The sequence below is a fragment of the Perognathus longimembris genome, chromosome 11, assembly GCF_023159225.1.
Source record: "Perognathus longimembris pacificus isolate PPM17 chromosome 11, ASM2315922v1, whole genome shotgun sequence".
Classification (NCBI taxonomy): domain Eukaryota; kingdom Metazoa; phylum Chordata; class Mammalia; order Rodentia; family Heteromyidae; genus Perognathus; species Perognathus longimembris.
In genome coordinates, this window is record NC_063171.1 from 51,318,785 (window position 1) to 51,343,008 (window position 24,224).

The following is a 24,224-nucleotide window of genomic DNA, read 5'->3' on the forward strand; positions in this document are numbered from 1 at the left end:
GCTACATGGAAAGAGCAAGAGACAATAGGGAGCCAAGCTGCCCATGCACTGACCCGCAAACACAATCAACCAGAGCACTGGTCCTGGTAATCAAATCCAGGTCCCAGGGAGGAAAGCAAAGTAGCCAGCCAGCTGGCCACGTGGCAAAATCAGACTGTTTTCACCTCATCCCCAATCTTAAATTTATCATCTTTAGTCTGAGGAGTTGAGGGTAGAACAATTGAGCTGCAATGATCACATGCACCTGAGAGAGCAAACATACTCGAAAGTGGTATTAAAACAATCATGAGCTATACACTAACTCCAATAGTTTTAAGTTGAAAAGGATAGAAAACAAATGCCACCAGCTGACTTTTGATTCCCACAGGATGCCAATATAACATCCCTGGTTGTTCTTACTAGATTATCTGATATACCTCAGGTTACAGCATCTAGAAGGACCACGCTGATATTGCCTACCTTCTGCCCTGATTTCATACATTCTTTCCCTTCCATACCCATTACCTTCCTAATTCATTGCTAACTCACGCATGGGATACAGAGACAGCTGGACAATGTTAACCAGTTTCCCTCACTGCAGACAAAAGGGTCTGAAAGACGAAATAAGATCCATCCCTACTCAGTATCAAATCAAGGCACATAAGAAAATATGGATGAAAGGAGACTCTAAAACGCTCCTCTCTGATCAGAACTGAAAGATGAAAAGAGCTAACAGTGCAGAAGAGCTGTGAAAGGGAAGATAAAGTTGACTCGTGCTCACTAAGCATCTTCCTCCAATAATATCCCAAATTATGATATTCAAATTTTTTTAAAAAGGTTCTTTCCAAACGATCAAACTTTTTCAAAAGTGCCAAGTCCACAAAAGTCTTTTTCAGACAAACCCATCTGCCTTACCTCTCGAAGCTCCTTTTCTTTCTCCTTGATTTTCTGTTCCAAAGAGCATCTCGTACTTTCTGCATTTTGTCGCTGACAACTCAGATCCTCCGTCAGTTTCTTCAGTTTTTGTTCCAACACAGTACACTAGTGACATATAAAAACATTCCACACACGATAGTTTGTAAGGAAAGCAGCAAACATTCTGTGTACCAGAAAAATCTCAGTCCCAACCTGTCATAAGTTTAAATCTGTTAACCAAAGACTAAAACCACTATCATTATTTGAACACAATGCAAAACTCATATTCAGGAAATATTAGCAAGGATGGTAAAGATTAGTCCATTTAAATAGACACTTCATAAGTGTTCTGAATACTGATACAGAAGGTCTAATGATACAGCAAACACTTTTGTATGGCCAGGACGAATTATAAGACAGTAGTGATGACCAAGTAACTTAGAGGATATAAACAATCAGAAAATGCCCCTTACTTTTTAATGATAGATTCAAGAATTAATTTCTATAGGAAAATTACACCATCCCTTGTGCTCAAATGCTTAATCTAACTTTCTAAAACAATTCTAGAAGTCCAAAGAGTAATAAGAAAACTTTGTATTTGTAGGGGACATTTCCCTACTCCAACAGAAAGAAGCTCTGACTTTGCAACTGTACCTGCTAAATTAGTTCTTGGAGATTCGTCCTAGCCTAGTTAAAAGAGATCACATACAACTACCTAAAGATAATTAAAATCAAATGTTCAGCTAATGAAGTAACAAGCTAAGAATATTTTTAAAAGAAATTTAAGAACTCAGAAGCACTACATAATGAGTTATTGGGAAAACAGTCAGATATCCATTATTACCTAACCAAAGATAAACAGTACCAAGCTGGTCAATAATGAGTAATGATTTTAGAAATAGCAGAACTATAAAAATATCAAATTAAAATAATAAAAACTTGAACCAGTGTTTCAAATTAATGTACTGCTTTGACTATTAAGGTATCTATGCCTTTATTGATCAAGTTTTTAAATGCTCCAGGAAGACTATTACAAAGATTACTTATAACAATAATATGAATTCAACAAATATTTATTACAAACCTATCTTGTATCATGAACTATTCTAGGCACTAAAATACTAGAGTACTAAACAACAAAAACCACTAACCAAATGATGGACCAATATAAATGAGGGACCAATATTTTGCTGGTGGATAAAATCTCAGGGAAAACAAAAGTTACCAAAGTAAAGGAATAACCAACCCCTTGGCGCCCTCAACTGGCATTTCTTCACAGTACAAAACATTCTACTAAAACTAACAAGCACTTCCTATAGGACAGGGTAAATTAAAACAATCTTTAGAAAGTATTTATAGCTAATCTCAATTTTTTTAATGTCATCCTGAGATCAACAATGCACCACCAGGTGTCAGGAATGTTCTGCGATACTCTAAAAGTTTCCACCACTAACTTAATGCAAATATGTGCTATATGACTCTGGGTCTTGAGTGTTTTTTCTGTGAAATGTAAGCGCCAAACCCCAGGTTTATAGCCAGAACAATGTTCCTCCTAGGTGAACTGAAGCCTTACCCACACATTGCTCTAAATACTAGGAAAGGCTCATACTCTAGACAATATGCATTCACTTAGGAATACCATATGACATTGGCTCATTTCATTTAATAAGCAGTTCTAATGGCAACAGGTCAAGAAACAGAATAAACACAGCATACATAATTTGGTTTTATCAAAACAATTGACAGAGTTATGTTAAGAACAAAAAAGGAGATAGGTGGACTCATTTTGCAATTAGGTGGATTTGTGGCTGACAGGGTGGAAAAAATCAGAAAGCATTGCAGAAATGCACCTGGAAGAAACCTGAAGTGATAGCATTCAAGAGCTGTGCTCTCAGCACCACCCTAATCAAAAACTATAACCAAGGACCTGACAAAAAAGACCTCTTCAAATACATTAGCTATAGCAACAATTCCATGTTCCTGTCTCACCAAAACAATAAAGCATCAAGTGATAAAGTAATTCTTATTTTAGGAAGTCCTGGTTAGGTAGAAATTCAACTGAAAATTACCTTACAGAAGAACTCAATATTAGACTGTGATAACAAATAGTGTCATTAGACATACACCATGTACCAGGCACAAAACTAAAGCTTTACAACAACCTTGGACACAGGCATTATTATTAACACAAATTTACCAGTTAGGCAACTGAGGCACAAAAGTTAATTAAACAGCTCCAAAAGCAACAAAATTAGCATGTGGCAGAGCCAGGGCTCAAAGCCAAATCCTTCTAATTGAAAAGACCAAAACACAACACAACCCAGGCTGCATGAGGAGTAGGTATCTGCAGCCAGGAAGGTTCTGGGCCCAGTGGGCACCCACTGCTAGTTCTTCACACTTCTCTTCAGTGTATCAGGTTTCCTGCAGGACATGGAAAAGTGAACCTGACTGTGGACATACTTTCACCTGTTCCTCCAACAAGAACATGGAAAACTGTGGACACTATTGGAACAAACCTAATAGAAAGGGGGTAGCAGAAGAAAGGTCAGGGCCAGATGATTAAACACTACAGCACTGAAAAAAAAAAAAAAAAAAGCAACAACTGTCAGCCCAGAATTCTATAACACAGAAGTATCCTTCAGGAGTAAAGAAGAAATTAAAAATAAAAAAAAAAACCTCCAATGATAGCAAATTAAGAGAACCTGTGACCAACCAAACTACTTAAAGAATGGAACAGGAAGTTCTTTAAATAACTGGTTAAATAAAGAAGCTTAATTGAGTCTTAAGAAGATTCTAAGATATGTATACTGACTGCCTCCCAAGAATAGACGCTTTACATTTCTTTTTTTTTGGCCAGTCCTGGGCCTTGGACTCAGGGCCTGAGCACTGTCCCTGGCTTCTTCCCGCTCAGGGCTAGCACTCTGCCACTTGAGCCACAGCGCCGCTTCTGGCCATTTTCTGTATATGTGGTGCTGGGGAATCGAACCTAGGGCCTCGTGTATCCGAGGCAGGCACTCTTGCCACTAGGCTATATCCCCAGCCCACACATTTCTTTTTTTTTAAGCTCCATTAATCGAAGTGCCTATTCCTTGTGCTGCATATTGTTGCCCCTGAAATACAAATGACATCAATAACTCGCACAAAGTCATCCAGCTGGGAAATGGCACCACCAGAATCAATCCCAGATCCACTCAATTCTGGACCAACTTGCTAGTTTAATAGCATCAACACTGTTGAGTATATACCAAGCAAGATCATTACTGACATTTACTTTATGAACTTAAGTATAAAGTACTCTTTCTAGAAGGGAGTGGGGAAAAGGGCTAGATAGGGGAAGATTGACTGGAATATATTGTAAATGTGTGGAAATGTAACAAATCCATCCCTTCCTTCTTCCCCCTCTCCAATATAACTAAGGTAAGGTGATTTTTTTTTTAATAAAATAACTCCTTCCAAAGAACTGCATGAATAAACCCTTCACATTTATGAAAAGTCCAGTACCTTGTTTGCTGCCTGGTCATATTGTGCAGTAGTTCTCACTAGTTCATCCTTATTTTTGTTCAGAACTTTCTCTTTTTCAATTAATTCCAGTTTTGTTTTCTCCAGCTGAAGTTGCAGCTCTTGAAATTTATTTGCTTGGCCTTTCATTTCTTTCTCTTGTCCTTGCAGACGTAGCTCCAATTCATTAATCTTGCTTCTTAAGTCTTAAACCACAAACAAAAATCACAGTTCAACTCATATATATAGTGTGTGTATATACATATATATATACTAGTGTATATATATATATACACACCATATGTTCAGAATTTATCATTTATTTTCCTCTACAATCTTTCAATCATGTGCTCTGCAACCTTTGATGAGACAGATACAATTTACATTGACCCCATAAACATCCATAATGGGATAGTGGCTATTACCATTTGTACTCAAATGTTTGATAAAAAGCATAAAAATATAGAAAAGGAGTGCTTTTCTAAAAGTATAACCAGCTTCTTACAGAAGCTGCAAAAAGTACATCAGGCCCTTTGTGAAAAGTACTGCTTCTTTTTATCTACTGGCAAGCTAGTATTTGTTTTGTGCTCTTATCAATGCAAATTAGTGCTGAGCAGTGAAAAGCCCACCCTCCTCTATTTTCTGGTAGCTACCCCCAGTGAAGATCAAGACAGTGGGAGGCTCCTACACTGCCAAAATTAACAACCATTTTTTTTCTCTACATACACACAATATTGATTCCAATGGTATTGGCAGAGGGACAGCTCTCCCTGCAAACACTGACGATGACTTTCAATATATCACAGCACTGGAAATTATCATCATCTACAGAACAGATTCCAAAACACCACCTGGTACGCTTGGCTGTCAGCTACAGTGTGGCACAGCAGCCAAGGTTACAGGTTCGCTCCCATATGGACAGCCTGGCAGTGCAGGGCAAAGCTGTTCTGCAGACACAGGCCGCACCTCAGGCCAAAAGCTGGTCAGACCACAGGCTTACTTCATGGGCCACAATGGGAGCCAGAGGAGAGGAGTGAGTGCGGTGTGCAGCCTGTAACCAACCTAACTTGCTCTACTTCTGGAAAAACAAATCAGAGCTGTCCAGTGCACTTTAAAAGGCTCAGGGGACCAGGTTTTCAACACAAACAAAAGTATCTTCCAAAACTGTGATCCTGTACCTTCCAAAACTGTGATGCCGTTTTGTCATTATTAAAAATGCAATTATTTCACATCCTAAGTATCTGGAAAGTTGGCTACCAATGTGTCCAAACTATAATCCATAGCTAAAAATGTCTGGACACTCCTCTGAAACTCTCACAGGAAGATGGAAACAATGCAGCCCAAAGAAGTTTACCTTGATTTTGGGCTTTGAGTTGATCCAGAAGGGAAGAACTGCTAGAATTATCACTAAAACTGCCATTGGCATCATCTCTTCCTACATGCAGAGTTGATCTACTTGGAATCACCTCTTCTTTCCCAAAAGAGTGAGGCACATCTCTCCTATTTGGAGTTTTTAGAGCTGTAGAAGAAAGTCGACTGGGAGTGGTCTCCTGCTGCCATGAGAACACAGAAGAGGAAGCCTGGTGTCGAGCAATGTCCCGGTAATTCATGGTGGTTTGGGGAGTAGCCTGGCTCGCCTTCTGTAAAAATAAAGACTCTTTAAACCAACGGAAATCTCAGTGAATACCATTACTTATTTTCTGATAGAAATAAAACCCTAACTGGATGTCAATGGCTCACGCTTTTAACCCTAGCTACTCATAAGTCATAGATCTGAGGATCACAATTCAAAGCAAGCTGGGGCAGGGAAATCCATGAGACTCTTATTTCCACTTAATCACCAAAAGGAGCCAGAAGGAGCTGTGGTTTAAGTGGTAGAGTGCTAGCCTTGAGCAGAAAAGTTCAGGGACAGTGTCCCAACCCTGAGTTCAAGACCCAGAACCAGCACACAAGAAAAGAAAAGCTGGGCTGGCTGGAAATATAGCCTGGTGGTAGAGTGCTTGCCTCCCATACATGATTCCTCAGCACCACAAATATAGAAAAAGCCAGAAGTGGCACTGTGGCTCAAGTGGTAAGAGTGCTAGCCTTGAGCAAAAAGAAGCTCGGAACAGTGCTCAGGCCCTGAGTTCAAGCCCCAGGACTGGCAAAAAAAAAAAAAAAAAGAAAAGAAAAGAACATTAAGATAAGAAAGTTCAAGTATCAGTAATGAAATTTTCTAAAGGCTACTTCTCAGCATTCAAAGAATAAGTCACTAACGTCTGAGACTCAACTTACTTAAGAATGGTCAAGTTCTTAGGATTTCTTCTACATCCCTCAAACATTCCACTAAAATTCCTAAACTGGTTCTTTTGGTCACCTCCTCCTGTAGCTTTACACAAAGACAATCAAAGATAGATAGATACACACACACATATATATATATATACATATATACATATACACATATATAAATATATGTACATATGTATGTATGTATAAAAGACTCTCAAGAGTCTTAGTTTCATAAGTGGAGCTGTGGCTCAACGTAGTAGAGCAGAAAAGCTCAGGCACAGCACCCAGGCCTTGAGTTCAAGCCCCATGGCCAACAAAAAAAACTAAATAAAGAATCTTACTTCTATCAACCATATACCTCTCCTAAAAAATGCCATTTACACTGTTTTCTATTACATGTTACAACACTTGCTACCTTCTTGCACATATCAAGACATGGCTGTAGAGGTTCCACTAAGTATTTAAGAGCAGGTTTAAGGTTTATGGAGACTCATAATCTCCATAAAAATAACTCTGGAATCAGTATCAGGGGCAGAAGTCAGACCATGACAGAGCACCAGGTGTCTCTCCCACAAACTAGAACATTACTAATTTTTATCTGTCTTGAGGAGCAATGTGTTTGCTACATATCGGAATCCTGTTAGTCACAAAAGTTAGGGGCATGAAAGAATAAACTATTAATGCTTTACTCACTTTAAATTCAGCACACTGCTTCTATGTTCAGCAGATATGTACCAATAAGTGACAAAAGGATTTTCTCCCTTATTTTTAAAAATTGGTATCATATAAACAAAAATGCTAGGGCCTGGGGATATGGCCTTGAGCAAAAAGAAGCCAGGGACAGTACTCAGGCCCTGAGTCCAAGCCCCATGACTGGCAAAAAAAATAAAATAAGATAAAATAAACAAAAATGCTAAATATGAATTTGACAGGTATTAGGCATTGTCAGTTGTGCCCCAAACTAGAAGCATGAGTTTTCAAAAACTGCACTGCACTTTAGGAATTTTAAACTTGGATGACATTAAACAAACATCTTTAACTGCCTGTACTTATTCACCCTGATCAAAATGGGGATTAAATGGGCTGGGGATATAGCCTAGTGGCAAGAGTGCCTGCCTCGGATACACGAGGCCCTAGGTTCGATTCCCCAGCACCACATATACAGAAAACGGCCAGAAGCGGCGCTGTGGCTCAAGTGGCGGAGTGCTAGCCTTGAGCGGGAAGAAGCCAGGGACAGTGCTCAGGCCCTGAGTCCAAGGCCCAGGACTGGCCAAAAAAAAAAATGGGGATTAAAATACCTGGCAGAACATATTTAAAAGCTATGTACAATGTGCTGGCAACTGTCTCCTCTGAAATGAACATTCCAACAGTAACAATCCTCAAACACCATATTCCTGATGGTAACCCCAATCCATCAGAGAATGTTTGTTCCTCCAGGTAATGAGCAGCCAGTGAGCATCAACAATTCTCCGGGACTGACCTCTCTCAATGTACTCCTTTATCTTTCAAGTTCTATGAGCATTTAATAGTGGCAATAAGCTAGCGTCCCCACTCTATTCCACTCCTACATATTTTTAAAACTAAAAACTCATCACCATCAATGAGCCACAAAGTTTTTCAGTATTAAGAAAAAATTATTCACCCCATGGAAAACAGATCTCTTTCTTTCCTTGTTCTATGCTACAGCAAATGATTTCTCTTACTCTAGATTCCATCACAGAACCCATAGTTAACTTACCTTAGTCTGTAAGGCTTTAACTTCTGCCTCTAATCTTTTTCGTTCTTCAACTTCCTTATTATATTTGTCTTTTAGATCTTCATACTTAGAACCTAAACAGAGATAATGAAATTTGGTTTTATACCTATTATTGATTTCAAGAAGGAATCCACAGATTGACAATGGTTGATAGTCTAGAAACAAGTATCTTAGTAATATCTGGTAGAAAGAATATGTAGTTAAGAGTCACAGATCAAAATACTAGTCAAATTATTCAAATATCAAAATGCATTGGTAACACAGGTATTTCGAGACTTCTTTTTTTTTTAACACACTAAGAAAGGACAAAGTGAAGCTTAATGTCTACCACACTGCTCAACATGGTTTAACAGATGTGCAAATGAATAAGCAATAAGTGGAAGCACATTTGAAACAACAGAATGAAGAACTGAACCCAAAGTTTAAATCATTCATTTCCTTCACAGATTTAAAATCTCAACTAAGAGAGTCATCTATGTCAAAGGAAAAAAAAAAACTTTACCACTGTAATATTGACTTGGAGTTAGTGGAGTTGCAAAAGGTTTCTGTGGTGTGTTGCACGAATGCAGAGAGACATCTGCAGACTGCACAGTTTGTTGGCTGCGTTCAAGTTCAGATTTACACCTGTTAGAAAAGGACACAAAAAAATCAGATTACGACTAAAGTTTATAGAATACCAATGACATATGTTGCAAGAGGACCAAAAAATGTACACAGCCATCCATCTTCTAAGAATTTGTAAACATTCCACTTGTCCAATAGACATGTAAGAACTTACAGGCTAGAAATGAATATTGTCCCATCTTCAAAAGGGACTACAGAGGCTGGGATATGGCCTAGTGGCAAGAGTGCTTGTCTCATATACAAGAGGCCCTGGGTTCAATTCCCCAGCACCACATATATAGAAAATGGCCAGAAGTGGCACTGTGGCTCAAGTGGCAGAGTGCTAGCCTTGAGCAAAAAGAAGCCAGGGACAGTGCTCAGGCCCTGAGTCCAAGCCCCAGGACTGGCAAAAAAAAAAAAAAAAAAAAAAAGGGACTATAGAGAAGACTTGTAATAATCACCAGAGCAACAAAGATAACTTGTAGAACTGGTGATAAACTCCACATATATTATATATTCTAAGGCCTCAAAAGACACAAAGATAAGAAAGAACCCAAGATGAACATGACGTCAAAGAAGCATGGGTCAAGTCGTGAAAATGGATATTACTCAGAATAGCTGAACATTTTGAAAGCTTATACATAGTCAGTACTGGGACTTGAATTCAGGGCCTCATTTTCTCACTTGGCTTTTTCACTCAAGGCTGGCACTCTACCACTTGAGTCACAACTTTACTTTTAGCCTTTTGGTGGTTAACTGGAAATCAGAGTGTCACAATCTTTTCTGCCCAGGCTGGCTTCAAATCTCAATCCTCAGATGTCAGTCTCTTGAGAAGCTAGAAATTACAGGTGTGAGCTGCTAGAGCCCAGCATCTGCCTAAATTATTTAAAACCAGTAACTAAAATGTGTTTCCAGGGGGCTGGGGATATGGCCTAGTGGCAAGAGAGCTTGCCTCGTATACATGAGGCCCTGGGTTCGATTCCCCAGCACCACATATATAGAAAACGGCCAGAAGTGGCGCTGTGGCTCAAGTGGCAGAGTGCTAGCCTTGAGCAAAAGGAAGCCAGGGACAGTGCTCAGGCCCTGAGTCCAAGGCCCAGGACTGGCCAAAAAAAAAAAAAAAAAAAAAATGTGTTTCCAAAGAAGTGATTTTGCCAGCATAGTAAGGTAAGCTTCCAATTTTCCTAATTGCTTTCCATAACTAATGTCTCTTGTATATTCATCTAACAAATATTTGGGGGGGGGGGAAGCAATTGGCAGAGGCTATAAGTACAATAATGAACAACACAGACCAAGGTCTCTGTTCAATACATTTTGGAATAGTGGACAAACAAGAAAATAAAAAACTCAAGAGATAAAAAGAGTATCATGTTAACATGTAACTTAAAGCCTCTTACTTTCATGATAGGAAACAAGAAAAAGATATCTCTGTCTAGACACCAGTGGCTCACACTGATAATCCTAGCTACTCAGGAAGCTGAGATCCAAATAATAGAGGTTCAAAACCAGGTTGGGCAGAAATGTTCACAAAACTCCATCTCTAAAATAACCAGGAAAACCTATGCTGGAGGCATAGCTCAAGTGGTAAAGCACTAGCCAACCAAGCACAAAGCTCAGATTTCAAACCCCACTTCTAGGAAGAAAAAAAGAAAAGAAAAAGGTTTCTGTTCAGGAAAATTCACAGAAAGACAAACAAGAATGACTTTCAAATATTATAACTTTCAAAAATATCCTTGATATATAGATAGAATGAGATGTATTGCAGCTATGCTCGAAAAACTTTTTGGTATCAAGGTATTTATAACAAAGGGAAAAACTGATATTACAGTGGAGGTACTCAGAACTTTACAGTAGAAGTTACAGTAAAAGAACCTTAACGAAATGACCAAGGTTATAAGTCATTCTAAATCATACAACCTCTGCTATGATGCAATGAGAAAATCCTACCAAGTGCTTCTGTAGTATTCCTACAAAAAACTCAAAACTCCAATCTGACCCAGTGGCTCTTGACCAGAGACAATTGTGCCCTCCCAAGGGATGTTTATGCCTAGACATATTTTTAACTGTCTCCACCTACAGGACACGTAGACAACTACTGGCACCTAGTGGTTATAGCCAAGAACGTTCTTACGAATTTTATAAGACAAAAGCCTGCTCTCACGACAAAAAGTAACCCAGTACAAAATGCCAATGATGCTGTGGTTGAGCAGCCCTGATTTTAATCACTTTATTAAAAAAAAATTTTTTTTAAAGCCAGGCACCAGTGGCTCTGTATACCTGTAATCCTAGCTAATCAGGAGGCTGATATCTGGGGATGGAGGTTCAAAGCCAGCCAGGGAAAGAAAATCTTTGAAATTTATCACCAGTCACTAAAAAAAACAGTAGAGATGTGGCTCAAGTGGTAGAATGCTAGCCTTGAGCATAAAAGCTTTGAGTTCAAGTCCCAGAATAGGCAAAAACCAACAAATCAGCCAAACCCAAACTGAGGGTCATTCTCCAAAATAACTGACTAGTACTTTCCAAAATTATTAAGGTCACAAAAACCAAGGAACAAGTTTAAATAAGTTAAAATAAAATGTGAACTAAATGCAGTGTAGAATCCTGGATCGGAATCCAGCCCAGAAAAAGGACATCACTTGAAAAAGTAAAGTCAAAAATTGTGTCATTGACTTAGAAATAATACTTTGGTTATGTGAGAAATTAACAGGAGATTCTAGGCGAGGAACACATAACAACAGTGTTGTCAGTACTATTTCTGTTAACTTGAAAGTCATTTCAAACTAAAGCTGTCTATTTTTAAATTGCTGGGTGTGTATTTGTGGACACTTTACTAAATGGGACAATAAAGTCTCACTTAGTTGTTCTCACACCTTGTCATATAAAAAAATCTCTATGAGAAGAGACATGTTTAGACTCTAGAAAATTTATTTTCATAAATACTTTTAATTGGGGGATTTTTTTAAATGAAAAGTACAATGAACTGCTTTATTAATTAAATTTGGCAAAAGAAGAAGCAAATTGGGGTTTTTTGTTGTTTTATTTTGTTTTTTGCCAGTATTGGGGCTTAGGACTCGGAGCCTGAGCACTGTCCCTGGTTTCTTTTTGCTCAAAGCTAGCACTCTACCTCTTGAGCCACAGCGCCCCTTTCGGCTTTTTCTGTTGATGTGGTACTGAGGAATCGAACCCAGGGCTTCATGCATGCCAGACAAACACTCCACCAGTAAGCCACATTCCCAGCCCTGCAAATTGGTTTTTTAGTGCTTAAAATGGAAGATGGGGATATAAAACACAGATGTCAGTGGGAAGGAACTTTTCCAGCTTCCTCTTCCTCCAGCTTAGAACTTCGGCATGCTACCTTCAAATTATCCATGACCCAGTACTTCCTACTATATGCCACTCCATGATCCTAGCCCCTATCTGAAACCAACCTGCCAACAATTACCTTCTCAGCATTTTATGCTTCATGCTACAGGCACACACACACACACACACACACACACACACACACACACACACACACACGACAGACTGGCCTTGCCTCTACCCTTGGCCTTCAGTGAGGAATGCTTTCCTAAGTCTCCAGTTCTCATTCTCTCTTTCATTCTCTATAGTGGCTTTCTCACACAGAGAAACTATGAACCATCAGTCTATGCCATGACTTAACTTCCCTCTTTTCTATGGACCATGGCATATGGATAATTACATTGTTAAGGAAAACAGTAAATGCACTAATGAATATATGCTAACGGTATTCACACAAATATCACTCAGATAGTCACCTCTTAAGCTCCTGTTCCAGTTTTTCTATTTGTTTTTTGCCTGAGTTCAGTTGTCCTTCCTGGAAATTCACTTGCGATTCCTTAACTTGAAGTTCATGAGAAATCTTCTGCTTCATTTTCTCCAGATTTTCACATATTTCCATCAATCTTTGATTTTCCCTTTTCAGGTTTGTGGCCTCATTTTTTTCATTTTCAACCTAATGAGGATGGTTGGCAAGAAAATGGATTCCTTATTTTGTGACTTTTTACCAAGCACCAAATCTGAATCTCACAAGAACTATTAATGTCCTGATAATACAATTGTAATGGGTCATGTATCAATGCTTGCTGATCACAGAGATTTGAGATGACTAAACTATGAAGGCTACAGAGAGAAAAGTTCTACAAAACCATGTGTAATACTGTCTTTGGTCAGGGCTACCCTTATACACCCCAGAGATACAGGATGTTTTAACATTCATTAAAAACAAAAACTATACCCTACAACTCTCTTGAGAAACTCATTTTCGTGTTTCTCTGCAAAAGTTGTTAGAAATCATAAATATATATTAGCAATGATTATACCACTACTTTGTTACCTAATATAAAGTTTAAAAAGGTTTTACTTAAGTTTTTATTTACTAGATCTGAAAAGATGGCATTAGGAAATGAGGTACAAATGCCAGCTCAGCCAGGAAAATCCCTGAGACCCTTGTCTTCAATTAGCCAGGAAGAAGCCAGGAGTGGAGATATGACTCAAGTGGTAGCTTACCAGCTTTGAACAAAAAAGACAAGGAACAGTATCCAGTGCTACTAGGCTACAAGCCTACGCATACAAACACATGCATGTGTGCGCGCACACACGCACGCACACCACATACATTCTTAGAAAAGTATCTCCTCAAAGCATTTTGCCATGGTCTCCACACATTGACCTGTTGCTGCACAATGCAGAAACAATCCCAAATTTGAATTCCCAGTTTTGGAATCAAAACAGAACTCGGGCCTAGCACCATTGGCCTACAGCCATGGCTATAATCCTAGCTAATCAGGAGGCTGAGATCTGAGGATCACAGCTCTATGCCAGACTGTACAGGAAAGTCCCTGAGATTCTTATCTCCAATTAAGCAGCAAAACCCAGAAGTGAAGCTGTGGCTCAAGAGGCAGAGGAGCAGCCTTGAGCAAAAAAGCTAAGGGACAGTGCTCAAGCCCTGAGTCAAAAACAAAAAACAAAACCGTCCACAGCTGTAAATATCAAGGGATAACATAATAAGGCCAGAGATCAGAGATAGAGAAAGTTAAAGGCAAGTAAAAATGTCTAAAAAAAAGGAAGGGGGATTACCACCTGAAGACAGAAAGATCATTTTATTCAAAGAACTAAAATAACCCCAAACTAAGTAGACAGTTTCCAATCCCAGAGTTCAGAGATACCTTCTGTTTTTGCTTCTGCAGTGCTGCATCTAGAGTGTCAAGCTGAAACTGCCTTTGCTGCTTTTCTTTCTTCAGTTTGTCCAGCTGTCCTTCAAGCTCTTGAATTTTCTGCAGAGCTCTGGTAGGAAGGCCTTCCTTCCATTCTTCCAGTGCCCAGCTCATTTTATTCTCCTTTATTATTCAAACATATATAAGTAAACTGAAAAACAAAACCAAACGGCTGGTCTGAATAGTAAAAGGAAACTTAAAAATCAGAGATTAATGAATCAGTCCACCTAACCACCTGTACAAAATCACATTAAAATACCACATTTCAAAAGACAATAGTCTATTTATCTTCTCCATCCTCTGAAAGGTGATACCAGCAATGAAGAAAGTATAGAAGTACTTGCTTCTCCTTGCTTTTTATTTGTTTTGACTTCCTACATCATTACTTGCTTGCTTTGGCTCAGTTGTTTACGTTGAACAAAACAGGAATATAACTGGGTCCTAGCTACTCAGGAGGCTGAGATCTGAAGATGACAGTTCAAAGCTACTGTGGGCAAGAAAAATCCCTGAAACTCTTATTTCAATTAAGCACCAAAAAACCAGAAGTGGAGCTGTGAAAAGTGGTAGAACACTAGCCTTGAGCAAAAAAAGCTCAGAGACAGTGTCCAGGCCCCCAGTTCAAGCCCCAGCACAAGCATAAAAATTTTAAAAGAAAGAAAAATTCAACCTCCAGTCACAAAGAGTTAAGTAACACCTCTTCTTCCCAGCCACATCTTAGGATAACATAAATCATGGAGGAGAAAGCCACTGTTCGTTTCTGACCACCTAGAATATCCATGAGAGAAAAAATTCATTTTCCAGTTATTTTAACAACAGACTGGGGCTGGGAATATGGCCTAACGGCAAGAGTGCTTGCATCCTATACATGAAGCCCTGGGTTCGATTCCTCTGCACCACATATACAGAAAATGGCCAGAAGTGGTGCTGTGGCTCAAGTGGCAGAGTGCTAGCCTTGAGCAAAAAGAAGCCAGGGACAGTGCTCAGGCCCTGAGTCCAAGGCCCAGGACTGGCCAAAACAAAAACAAACAAAAAAAAACACAACAGACTAAAAATGTATTTAGTTATGTAGCAACAGGGTGAAATATTCCTTTTCTACTAAGAATGATAAAGATTTTCAAATATTAAGGGAAAATAAAGGCTTGGACAATATATGTTAGATGTCATGCCAGGGAAAGCTTTGTTTTCCCTGCCAGTTTATTCTTTTCTGGCAGATCTCAATTCTGGGCAGATAACTTAAACTCCACTCTCACTTGCCCAAAAACTAGTAAAAGAAATTTCATTCATCCTGTTCCAAGAAACACAGCAACTTAGAAGAGCAAATGCTGTATACCAGAAGTGACTGAAATCAACACACCCACCAAAAAAAAAAAAAAAAAAGCCAGGCACTGGTGGCTCACACCTGTAATCCTAGCTACTCAGGAGGCTGAGATCTGAGGATTGCAGTTCAAAGCCAGACATAGCAGCAAAGTTCAGGAGATTCTCAGTCCAGGCCCAGAATTCAAGCCCCATGACTGACAAAAAAAAAAGCAATCTCAAGCAATAAAGCACCTGCCTAGCTAGGTGCTGAGCTCAAATCAAACCTCAGTACCAACAGCCCTGCAAAAGGAGCAACAACCTAGAAAGATAACAAAAATTAAGGGAATAAACAAGGAAACAGGCAAGTTGAATATTTTTCCATTTCAAAAGCTAAGACCATATATAAATACATCAAATATATTAATATAAGTACATGATATATAATTAATAAATGTATACAATATAAACATAAGCCTAATCCAATATATAATATATATTATAGCCTAGGAGTTAGTGATGGCAATCTGTTTATATTTAAATATATACACATGTAAATATGTGTAACTATAAAATACCCTTAAGTATATTTATATACTTGTTCTTTATATACTTGCAATTAGTAACAAATACAGAAGACCCAGGCTAATTACCACCGTAAGAGATGTTGACACATTAAGACACCAAGATCTAAATTAAATTAGACCACTGAGGCAAAAAGAACAAAAACCTAAAAAGTGAGGTTTCAGGGGCAGAGACTAGGTGGAAGAAAAAGAAGGAAAAGCTTTGGGGTGTGAAGGTCCTAGAGAAAGAGGATTTATTTGCAAGGCTAACGTTCTTTACGGTATAAGGGCAGAATTCTTCACGCTTTAATCACCAACTCCTGTGAAGTCGAAAAGGACGTTCTCCGTAAGCAATTCACCAGTCACAGGCGCATTTTCCTTGATTCATTCATTGCTCTTCATCAGAATCCCCCTCCCGATAAATAAATAAAAAACCAAATAAAAAAGTATGTGCCCCACCCACCCCCACCCCACCCCGCGCGTTCGCGGGTGAAGCCAGGCTCCGCTCCCCACAGGCCCCTTAACCCGACGCAAATCCAGGCAGCCAGGGACTCGGCCCTCGATTTCCCATGAGGAGCCGCAGGTCCCCAACTTGGCAAAGCTGCTGGAAACACCAGGTTACCTCCAGTTTGTGTTCACTTTACAAAAACCCACAAAGGGCGGGCAGGGGTGGGAGCCGTTCCCCACACACACACCCCTAGAGCAGGTAGGGGCCGACCATGACGCCCCCCGGGGCGTCCTCCTCCCTACTCAGGCACCACGGTCGCCGCACAGCACCCACGGGGCCCCGGCGGCGCGACCCCGGGCGTCCCCGCCCCTCACCGCCCGGCAGAACCCAGAGGTGCCAATACCCGCCGCCGCCAAGGTGAGACCCCGGCAGGCCGCTCACCTAACGACCTCGTTCACCGGACAAAGAAAACGGAGTCGGGCTCTTCACTGACCTGCGGGCCCGAGCCAAATCCAACTCAAACTGCCCGCGGCCGCCACCGGGTTGCGCTCGCCCGCTTCCGGTCCCCGGCCAAACCTAACTCCACGCCCATTGGTCACTAATGGTAGCTATGGACCAATCATCTCCCGAATCTTCTGTTGGCCGCTTCTGATTGGCTGTTTTGTATGGATTTTAAAAACAAGCCTAGGCAGCTGGGAGCGCCTGACCCAGCCTGAAGCTTTCATCTGGTTGCTTGGAGACGCGGACCACGTGCTTTTGCTGCCGCTGGACAGGTTGGGAGGGGTCCGATCGCTATTTCTGCACTCGGGGAGGAATGAGCAGGCCGATTAGGAAGGTGTGGCCTATCGACTACAGCTAAGGGGTTGTGCTATTTGGTGAAAGCGTAAATATTGCACATATCTAATAATATAACTAGATAGTGTTGTGACTGCCATATATTCTTTGTCCAGCACTTTGAGAGAAATATTGCCCTCGTTTTATTTTATTTTATTTTATTTGCCAGTCCTGGGGCTTGCACTCCGGCGGGCCTGAGCACTGTCACGGGCTTCTTTTTGCTCAAGGCCAGCACTGTCTTGAGCCACAACGCCACTTCCGGCCTTTTCTATATTCATGGTGCCGCAGAATGGAACACAGGACTTCATGTATGTGAGGCAAGCAATCTTCCACTAAGCCACATTCCCAGCCCCCTCATTTTATTTATGTTAGGAGCTGATAGGTCACTACTTGGGAGGCTGAGAGCTGAAGGAACATGGTTCAAAGCCAGCCTGAACAGAAAAGTTCAGACCTGCTCTCAAAAATAACCAGCAAGAGCCAGGTGCCAGTGGCTCACACCTATAATCCTAACTACTCAGAAGGCAGAGATGTGAGGATGGTGGTTTGAAGCCAGCCTGGGCAGAAGAGTCATAAAAAATGTGAAACTGGGGGGGGGGGGTTGTTTGTAATATTTCCTCACATGCATACACATCTGAGCCACGCATTCACCTGTTGACTGGTGTTTGTATGATTTACAGTTTGGAACCAATGTGAATGCAACTTCTATAGGCCTTTATGTATAAATAAGATTAACTCATAATAATAGCAACCCAGATAGTTTCCTTCTCATTCATTTCTTTTCTTTACTGCTTGGGCCTAGAGTTTTCTCTGAGGAAGTTTAGTGATTAAATTTTTTTAACTGCTTTTGATTAGTATTTTCTCTTTTTCTATTTTTACATAGGTTATCAAAACTATTGGTATAGAATTTCTCAAATCTCTATTATCCTTTTAATACCATGATATTATGGGATTGTGTACTCTCTTTCATACCTGTTGTGGATGATTTCTAAATATTTTCAGTTTTTCCTTGTAATATTTTTATTTGGATTATTTAGAAGTATATTGATTAGTAACCAAATATTTGTAGTTTTTCTAGATTCTTTTCTGTGAACATTTTTAACTCTTTTTTTTTTTTGGCCAGTCCTGGGCCTTGAACTCAGGGCCTGAGCACTGTCCCTGGCTTCTTTTTGCTCAAGGCTAGCACTCTGCCACTTGAGCCACAGCGCCGCTTCTGGCCGTTTTCTGTATATGTGGTGCTGGGGAATCGAACCTAGGGCCTCGTGTATCCGAGGCAGGCACTCTTGCCACTAGGCTATATCCCCAGCCCCTCTGTGAACATTTTTAATTTAATTCTGTTGTGACTGGGGAAGCATAATTTGTATGACTCCAATCATTGCAAATTTAGTAAGACCTAAATAAGTCTCAGTACATTGTCAAGCCTAATAGGAATTTATTGTACCACTAAAGAATGTTTCACACTGTGTACAAAAAGTATTTAATAAATATCAATGTGTCCATTTTATCTTGTCTATCATTATAGATTTTCTCTCTGTTCTTTTAATTGTTGAAAGTATGGCATTAAAATCTTCGGTCTCTGTTGTGGGTTTTCATCTTTCCCCTTTCAATTTTAGATTTTGCTTCGTGTAATTTGAAACTTTGTTATTTTCAATGAATTATGCCTTTTATTATTGTGAAATAATACCTTTAATAAAAATAAAACCCTTTCATCCTTAAATTCTTCTGGTTCTAAAGTTGTCTTTCTCTGACATTGCTATAGCCAATCTAACTTTCTTTAGTTTGTTGTTTCTGTGGTATGATATATCTTTCCCATCCTTTTAACCCAGATCTGTCTGTATGTTTAAAGTGTGCTTCCTGTAGGCAAAACAGTTGCATCCTTTTTTTGTCTATCTCTTTATTTTAAGTGAAGCCTTACAATATTATTTGTGTTTACATTTTAGTATGATTATTTAAAATCTTATTTGGGGTTTTGTGTGTGTGTTGCCCTAACCTCATTATTTGCTTCTTTTCTTTCTCTTCTACCTTCTTTTTCTAAGTAATAATTTTATGATACCTCTTTATATCTAATATTAGATTATTATTCATAGCTTTTTTGTTTTATTTTGAGCAGTATAGCTCTGAGACACCTGGAACTGCTACTGTTGGGATGGTTTCCAGAAGCTTCCATGTTATAATAGTCCTTCGCAAGTGAGATGGAGGTATTAAAACAATATTTAAGCCTCAAGCACCAATGGCTGCTCATGTTTGTACTCCTATCTACTCAAGAGACTGACATCTGAGGATTGTGGTTCGATGCCAGCCCAAGAAGGAAAGTGTCTGAAATTCTTATCTCCAATTAACCACCAAAAAGTCAGACATGAAGCTATGGCTCAAGTGGTAGAGCAAGAACCTTGAGCAAAAAAAGCTCCATCAGAGACAGTGCCCAAGCCTTGAGTTCAAGCCCTAAGACCAGAAACACACACACACACACACACACACACACACACATACACACACGCATTAGTACTTCTAGGAAAGAAAAGCTTGAGAATGAATATTAAATACTGACCAGATGAATATAATTTAAATAAAACTGATTGCAATAATAAATATTGAACAGCTCAGAATGTTTTAAGGAAGTTGACCACAAACCTTACTGGGTATATTATAGCCAACCTTTTTTCTTCTAAAGCCCAAGAAAATGAATGTGAAAGATGTGAAACGTTCAGAAAGCATTTTCTATTCCCACCACTAGGTGATTCTCTACACCTAAGAAAGGCTTTGCAAATAACCTTCCCAGTTGCATACACTGCACTACTCCTTCTCTCCCTCTGCCCACTTCCTCCTTGCTCTTGTTGGCTCTTTATCTAAAATAATTGCTTGTTTAAAACAAGGAAAACAAGGAAACCATGGCCCATCATCCTACTCCTTATTTTATGCTTCTTACTAATAAAATAATCATATCACACAATAAGAAATTCCAAACATTCAAAAGAAAGATAATAGCTGAAATTGGGTAACTAGAATGAACATTGAGTCAAATCCTCCTTCTAACACAAAAGACCATGAGATCAGGAATCTCTTTTTTTTTTTTTAATTTCATACAGTCAGTTACTGGACAAAAAAGAAAAAAGAAAGAAAATAGGGGAAAGTGCTAGTAGTTCATACCTGTAATGCTAGCTACTCAGGAGGTTGAGATCTGAGGATCATGGTTTGAAGACAGTCTGGGCAGGAAAGCGCGTAAGTCTCTTCTCTACAATTAACCACCAAAAAGCTGGAAGTGTGGCTCAGGTAGGAGAATGTCAGCCTTGAGCAAAAACTCTAAGGGACAGTGCTCAGGTCCTGAGTTTAAGCCCTAGTAGCAGCACACAGAGAGAGACAGAGACAGAGAAGATAGATCATTTAAATAGATGGTACTGATTATTGTAGCCAAGTGCTAGTGGCTCACACCTGCAATCCTAGTGACTCATGAGGCTGAGATGTAAAGAATCACCATTTGAACCCAGTCTGGACAGAAAATTCCACAAGACTCCATTTCCAGACCCACCTGCAAAAAATTGGGCCAGAGGCATGATTCAAGTGTCAGAATACCAGCAAGCAAGATAAGCAAACAAGTCAAGCAACCATGAGGTCTTTAATTCAAACTTTGGTACTAGGAAAAATAAAAACAAACAAAACTCAGCATTCTGGAATCAACTATTTTACAGAAACTCAGAACATTCTTGTGATAGTAATTTTTGATTAGCATATATCAATTAACCATACTAATGGTTACATTGTGATTTGTTTTTGGTGGTAGTAGTCATGGAGCTTGAACTCAGGGCCTGGGTGCTATCCCTGAGCTCTTTGCCCAAGGCTAGCGATCTACCACTTAGAACCACAGTGCTACTTCTGATTTTCTGGTGGTTAATTGAAGATAAGAGTCTCATGGACTTTTCTGCCTGGGCTGGCTTTGAACCACCATCCTCCATCTCAGCCTCCTGAGCAACTGATATTACAGGCATGAACCACCAATGCCCCACACACTGTGATATTTATATACATGTATGTAATGTTTTTTCATCATATTTTCCCTTATGTCTTTCTTCTTATGCCCTCAACTCATTTAAAAACATTTTTAACCGGTTTTATTATCCTACTTTCTTTTTTCATTTTCTTTTTTTTTCTTTTTTGTCAGTCATGGGGTTTGAACTCTGGGCCTGGAGGCTGTCCCTGAACTCTTCAGCTCAAGGCTAGTATTCTGCCACTTTAAGCCACAGTGCCACTTGCAGTTTTCTGGTGGCTAATTGGGGATAAGAGTATCACAGACTTCCCGGCCAGAGCTGGCTTTGAACCACAATCCTCAGGTTTCAACCTCTTGAGTAGCTAGGATTACAGGCATGAGCCACCAGCACCCAACTGTCCTATTTTCAGCTATTTTCTCATATATGTGTGTATACATATATATGATACATGTATATATATGAAATACTTTATGTTTATAAAATAGTGACTTATATGAATAAAGTGAAATGATTTATATTTTTTGAAGTGGCAGCTCAGTGGTACAGCATGCACTTAATATACACAACATCCCAGATTTCATCTTTGGCACCACACATAAAAAAAAATATCTCTAACTAAAAATTTCAGTAGCATTTCATAGGAAGAAAAAAAAATAACTGCCCTGTGTCCATCATTTCCAGAATGTTTCAATTATTTAAAGCTATTGGAAGTTGAAGTGTGAGACTTGGATTTGCTAAGCAAGCTCCCTGCTACATTAGCCCTGCCCCCAACTCGTCTTGTTTTTGTTATTTTTCAAGTAGGCTCTCACTTTTGCGCAGGCCAACCTATACTACACATTCTCCTATGCATAGTTTATATGAAGCTGAGATGACAAGTGCCCAGCATATTCCACTTCTTATTGTTGAGATGGGAGAGAGATGTCTCACAGAACTTTTTGCTCAGTCTATCCTCAAACCATGATCCTCCTGATACACCTGCTAAGTAGCTAGGATTGCATTGTGAGCTACTGCGTCCTTGCGGTTGCTCCTTGGTTACTGTTCATTTTGTTTTTGAGACAGAATGTTGCTAACTTTTCCAGGGCTGGTCTCAAACTTGTGATCCTTCTTCACCAACCTCGCTAGGATCACAGATAGGTACCACCACAACCTGGCTATTTTTTTTTAATTTACTACATTGTTTATGTTTTTGTTTAGAAAGATAATTCTCAGAGCAACTTTTTTCTTTTTCCTTTCTTTTTTTGGTCGGTTGTAAGACTTGAACTCAGGGCCTGAGCACTGTCCCTGACTGAGTCTCTTTGTGCTCAAGGCTAGCACTCTACCACTTGAGCCGCAGCATCACTTCTGGTTTTTGAGTGGTTCATTGGAGATAAGAGTCTCACAGGGACTTTTTTTTTTTTTTTTGCCAGGGATGGCTTCAAAACGTGATCCTCCGATCTCAGCCTCCTGAGTAGCTAGGATTACAGGTGTGAGCCACCAACGCCCAGCTCAAAGGTGGTTTTTTTAAGTCCAATTCAGAAAAGACAATGACTTAATAAAAAAGGAAACATCCAGTTTGGAAAACAAGTGTACTCAGAGTTTGATCATCAAATGACTGAATTAAAGGTCAGTTGTCTCTGTCTTGCTTTTTGTAATATTTTTGATCTAGGTATTAGATTAACTGTGGAGCAAAGCACATTGTTTTTCTGAGCTCCATGGCTGTGTGGTCTGACACCTTGCAACAAAAGGCAAATAATTTCCCTAATAATAACCTTAGTGTCTAAAAGAATGACATTTAAATGCTCACTCTGGCTTAATACATATGGGTTGTAGAATACTAGAATCTCTATCATGAAGTACTTGGGCAGTCATTAAAGAAGCTGCACAAATTTCCTGGTTTCCTTCAAATTTCCTGTCACCTCTCTTGTTCAACATGTGAACCAGAGTTGTTTTAATGAACGGTTGTTATGATTCATTGCAATCAAACAATCCAGGGAGGATATTCTATTTCTATATTCTATACTGTATTCTGTATTCTTCTGAAGCAGAATTGAGATACATGTATAGTTAATAAAGTTCCATGTATAACAAATGGTTATATCTGGGGCTGGGGATATAGCCTAGTGGCGAGAGAGCTTGCCTCGTATACATGAGGCCCTGGGTTTGATTCCCCAGCACCACATATACAGAAAACGGCCAGAAGTGGCGCTGTGGCTCAAGTGGCAGAATGCTAGCCTTGAGCAAAAAGGAAGCCAGGGACAGTGCTCAGGCCCTGAGTCCAAGGCCCAGGACTGGCAAAAAAAAAAAAAAAAAAGTGGTTATATCTGAACTATCACTGATTATTGCTTTCATGCATCTCAAGCCTTTCTTGACAGGTACCTAACGTGCCCATTTTAGGGATAGCATATAGCATGCTAGCTGATTTTTAAAAAAGAACTAGGACTGCCTACAGGTGGCTTGGAAAAAATAACTTCTGATCCCAAGTAATGCCACACAAGTGTTAAGTCATCACCACCATGGATGACAATGGGTTGTATCAATGAGCTATGCCTTGTGCCTGTCAAAGATAGAGCCTATAAGAAGCCGTAGGAGAGCCAGCCTGCTGAGCAGTGGTATCAATGCTAAATGTGGGAAACTAGAAATTGAATGAGGGTAAATTATATATGGAAAATGGTTAGGCCTGAATCATCTAACATTTGCCCAGAGTACCATGAATGATCCTGCTAAAGTGGTTTTACTAATTTTCTTTTTTGGATAGGGTAGATCTCTAGCTATCTACCTCATTTTTTGGTAACTGCTGTCAGAAATTCAGTTATAATGAACCCCTGAGCTGCAAGGATGTCAAGAAACAACATAAAATAAAAATGCATA

General features: G+C 39.6%; 1 protein-coding gene across 2 annotated transcripts in view; it reads right to left on the reverse strand.

Moving 5' to 3' along the window:
* The window catches only part of Cenpf (centromere protein F), a 49,370-nt gene extending 32,247 nt beyond the window's left edge, over nt 1–17,123 (reverse strand). Inside the window, exons 1-8 of one of the 2 annotated variants that reach the window (XM_048357278.1) lie at nt 17,005–17,123; nt 14,212–14,410; nt 12,802–12,998; nt 8,922–9,043; nt 8,402–8,493; nt 5,747–6,032; nt 4,396–4,598; nt 895–1,020 (exon numbers count right to left, since the gene is read on the reverse strand). In XM_048357278.1, the coding sequence (XP_048213235.1) occupies nt 895–1,020; nt 4,396–4,598; nt 5,747–6,032; nt 8,402–8,493; nt 8,922–9,043; nt 12,802–12,998; nt 14,212–14,373 (1,188 nt within the window). In that variant the 5' untranslated portion in view covers nt 14,374–14,410; nt 17,005–17,123. Of the gene's footprint in view, nt 1–894; nt 1,021–4,395; nt 4,599–5,746; nt 6,033–8,401; nt 8,494–8,921; nt 9,044–12,801; nt 12,999–14,211; nt 14,416–17,001 lie in introns of both variants that reach the window. The other variant, XM_048357277.1, reaches the window with a different exon arrangement.
* Between the last annotated feature and the right edge of the window lie 7,101 nt (nt 17,124–24,224).